The sequence below is a fragment of the Camelina sativa genome, chromosome 7 (assembly GCF_000633955.1).
Source record: "Camelina sativa cultivar DH55 chromosome 7, Cs, whole genome shotgun sequence".
NCBI lineage: Eukaryota > Viridiplantae > Streptophyta > Magnoliopsida > Brassicales > Brassicaceae > Camelina > Camelina sativa.
In genome coordinates, this window is record NC_025691.1 from 30,575,169 (window position 1) to 30,578,638 (window position 3,470).

The window sequence follows — 3,470 nt, forward strand, 5'->3', positions numbered from 1 at the left end:
TAGCAGGAAGGATGAACGATGTGCTGGAACTGTGTGGATGCTGTCTTTGACCATGTACTGTGGCCAACAGTCATCAATCCAACTAATGCTTCCTAAAATCCAGGTTAGCAAGCGGTAACAGGAAGCTTCTTTGGTGCTGTAACCCACCCCTGCACCATTACAACAATAAGGAAAATTAAGCACATTATCATTCCACTTAATTTAGATGTATTACCCATTTGGAGCCATCTATGATACCCTGGGATTGTTATCTCAAATACTATTTTATTACAAAAGCCCCATGACCATCTTGTGCTATATTGTCAACTCCACAATGGGTAGAAGCTTGTACAAACTGCTGCTTAACTAAAATATTTTTCGCAGGAGGCTTTCTCACATTTGTTAGGCGACCAGAATGAACTTACACAGGAGCTGGCATCCCAGGGCATGAGCATCATCTATGAACTTGGTGATGCATCAATGAAGAAAAACCTAGTAGATGCTCTGGTAAATACTCTAACTGGCACAAGCAAAAGAAAACGAGCTATAAAGGTAAAATCTATCCATCTGGGTTCTTCTTTCTGGTTCTTCAGTTTTTGTATTTGTTCCTCAAGTATTTTTGTTTTTCAGCTTGTTGAGGATTCTGAAGTGTTTCAAGAGGGAACCATCGGTGAGAGTCCCACTGGAGGGAAGATTAGCACTTACAAGGAGCTTTGTAATCTTGCAAATGAAATGGGGCAACCTGATTTAATTTACAAATTTATGGACTTAGCCAATCACCAAGCTTCTCTTAACTCAAAGAGAGGAGCTGCTTTTGGGTTCTCCAAGATAGCCAAACAAGCAGGAGATGCTCTTCGACCACATTTGCGACTGTTGATTCCGAGGTTGATTCGTTATCAATATGATCCTGACAAAAATGTGCAGGTAGGATTACTACGTTTTCGGAATATTGACCTGTTACTATCTGGCGTATATTCAATTAGGGGACCTATTCATCCTGAAATGCTCATAATTTCATGGTTCAGTCTGTGCTGTTATTCTATTTTGCATAATGATGATGTGTCAGCATATCCAAGCTATATATTCATCACTAGTCTCGCGACTAAACATTGGCTTGTTAAACTGAACTGAGTGACACCATTTCTAGCATTGAAAAGCATTTTTCTTTAATCAGTAGATTTTTTTTAGTTTTACAGGAGAAATATTTACCAGTTGCACTTCTACAAGCTGCATAAATCGCTTTCGGTCCAGTACATTTATTTATTTATTTTTATTAAGTGAATAAAGTTCCTCAGTTTTTATTTGAAGATAAATAATGTTTCACCACCCAAAAATATAGCTATATGAGTGATATCACTTATTCCTACTTGGCGGGTTCATCTCGTCATAAAAGGTCGCAAAGGGTGCGTTTGTTTACTTCTTTTAGTAATTGCTACTTTTCATGTAATCTTGGCAGGATGCAATGGCACACATTTGGAAAGCACTGATACAAGACCCTAAGAAAGCTGTTGATGAACATTTGAATCACATCTTCGATGATTTGCTAGTACAATGTGGTTCACGGCTTTGGCGCTCTCGTGAGGCATCCTGTTTGGCCCTTGCTGATATAATTCAAGGTCGGAAATTTGACCAGGTGGGATCTTCGTTTCTGATAGAAAATTTAAATGAAATTTCCTGTTGCATGTATGAAGTTAGACTCCATATCTTAAACACTAGTTCTGGTTTTTAGATGATGTTAATTCTTTTCGTATATCAATTTACATACCTGCCGGGTTCTAGAACCAGCTTGTAGTGAAGTATAACATATATATTCACCCAGCCTCCTGGTTGTTTCTTTCTTGTATGTAAACATTGTTGTTCTATCAGATTTTCTAATTGGTATTCTTATTTCATGCACTTATGTAAATAAAGGTCAGGGAGCATTTGAAAAAACTATGGATAGCTGCATTCCGTGCAATGGATGACATTAAAGAGACTGTGAGAAATGCTGGTGATAAGTTATGTCGTGCTGTGACATCCTTAACGATAAGGATCTGTGATGTCACGCTTACTGAACTATCAGATGCAAAACAAGCAATGGATATTGTTCTTCCTTTTTTGCTTTCTGAAGGAATAATGAGTAAAGTGGACAGTGTACGTAAGGCTTCAATTGGAGTTGTTATGAAGCTTGCAAAGGTTAGCCTTACTTTGGTAGATTGATGATCTAAGAGAGTTGTGCTCATATATGACCAATTTGTTTCCTGGTAATGGTATATTTTCATATCATGCCTTCTTCTCAGAGATTATTCTTTTGACTTTGGTAGTGGTATATTTTATTTTATTTCAATACAGTTGAGTAATCAGTAAATCCGGACTGTAGAAGCTCTTCTTTTGGTCAACTGAATGTGCTCCAGGGAAATATTTATGATCCTTTTCAAGTGATTTTGTGCTATTTGTTTCCCTTTGCAGGGTGCTGGAGTTGCCCTCCGTCCACATTTGTCAGACTTAGTTTGCTGTATGTTGGAAAGTTTGTCTAGTCTTGAAGACCAAGGACTTAACTATGTTGAGGTATCCTTTACTGTCAGCAACTTCAGTTTGAATCTTCACCTTGTCCCGAAATCGTATTAAATTTAATTTTTTCATGTTTCAGTTGCATGCTGCCAATATTGGCATAGAAACCGAGAAACTTGAAAATTTACGAATTTCAATCTCGAAAGGCTCTCCAATGTGGGAAACTCTTGATCTGTGTATTAATATAGTGGATATTGAATCACTTGATCAGTTGATTCCTCGTCTCACGCAACTTGTTCGGGGTGGTGTTGGCCTCAATACAAGGTCAGTTACTTAAAACGTTCTATTGGTAACGAACTAATCCATCTACAACTTTTACTTGACACTATATTTCTTTGGGTTTTGGCCGGTACTATTGTTAAGTTTATTACACAATTTGATAGAGGTAAGAAAACTTGGGAACAATGCCTTGTCAAATTGATTGCATTCAAAAATGATGTCATATGATTTAAGCCATTTTTGGACCAGTGTCCTGTCTCTGCCATGTAAACACACGAAAATAATCATATCCCCTATTTAATTTCCTAAATGTTTTTTGTTATGGCTTGTAAAGAGTTCCTGAGAGAACTGAGTTCACATAAGGTAGACTAAATAACTTTAACCGTTCAATTATTTTAATATTAGTGACGTAATTCCATACCTTATTACCTTTTCACCCATCTTCATGAACTCAGACTCCCTCAATGGACTCGTCTAACTACTACTATTTGATTGGTTTAAAATAAGTAATGCAATTCCATACCTTCTTTTCCATCTTCATGAATGCAGACTGCCTCAATGGAATAGTCTAACTGCTTTTAGTGTGGTGTTGGAGTTGTGTATTTTATTAGATTTCACGTAATCAGTTGTAGATATTGAATTTTTCATTTTTCTTAACAGAGTTGGTGTTGCCAGCTTCATCTCCTTGCTAGTTCAGAAAGTTGGTACTGAGATAAAGCCAT

General features: G+C 37.1%; 1 protein-coding gene across 1 annotated transcript in view; it reads left to right on the forward strand.

The window, feature by feature from the left end:
• Positions 1 to 3,469, forward strand: part of LOC104705116 (proteasome-associated protein ECM29 homolog) — a gene marked incomplete at its 3' end in the record, with an annotated part of 12,495 nt that extends 9,026 nt beyond the window's left edge. Inside the window, exons 20-27 of the mRNA XM_019227194.1 lie at positions 7 to 103; positions 364 to 531; positions 610 to 903; positions 1,436 to 1,612; positions 1,891 to 2,154; positions 2,428 to 2,526; positions 2,609 to 2,793; positions 3,409 to 3,469. Coding sequence (XP_019082739.1) covers positions 7 to 103; positions 364 to 531; positions 610 to 903; positions 1,436 to 1,612; positions 1,891 to 2,154; positions 2,428 to 2,526; positions 2,609 to 2,793; positions 3,409 to 3,469 — 1,345 coding nt within the window. The remainder of the gene's footprint in view (positions 1 to 6; positions 104 to 363; positions 532 to 609; positions 904 to 1,435; positions 1,613 to 1,890; positions 2,155 to 2,427; positions 2,527 to 2,608; positions 2,794 to 3,408) is intronic.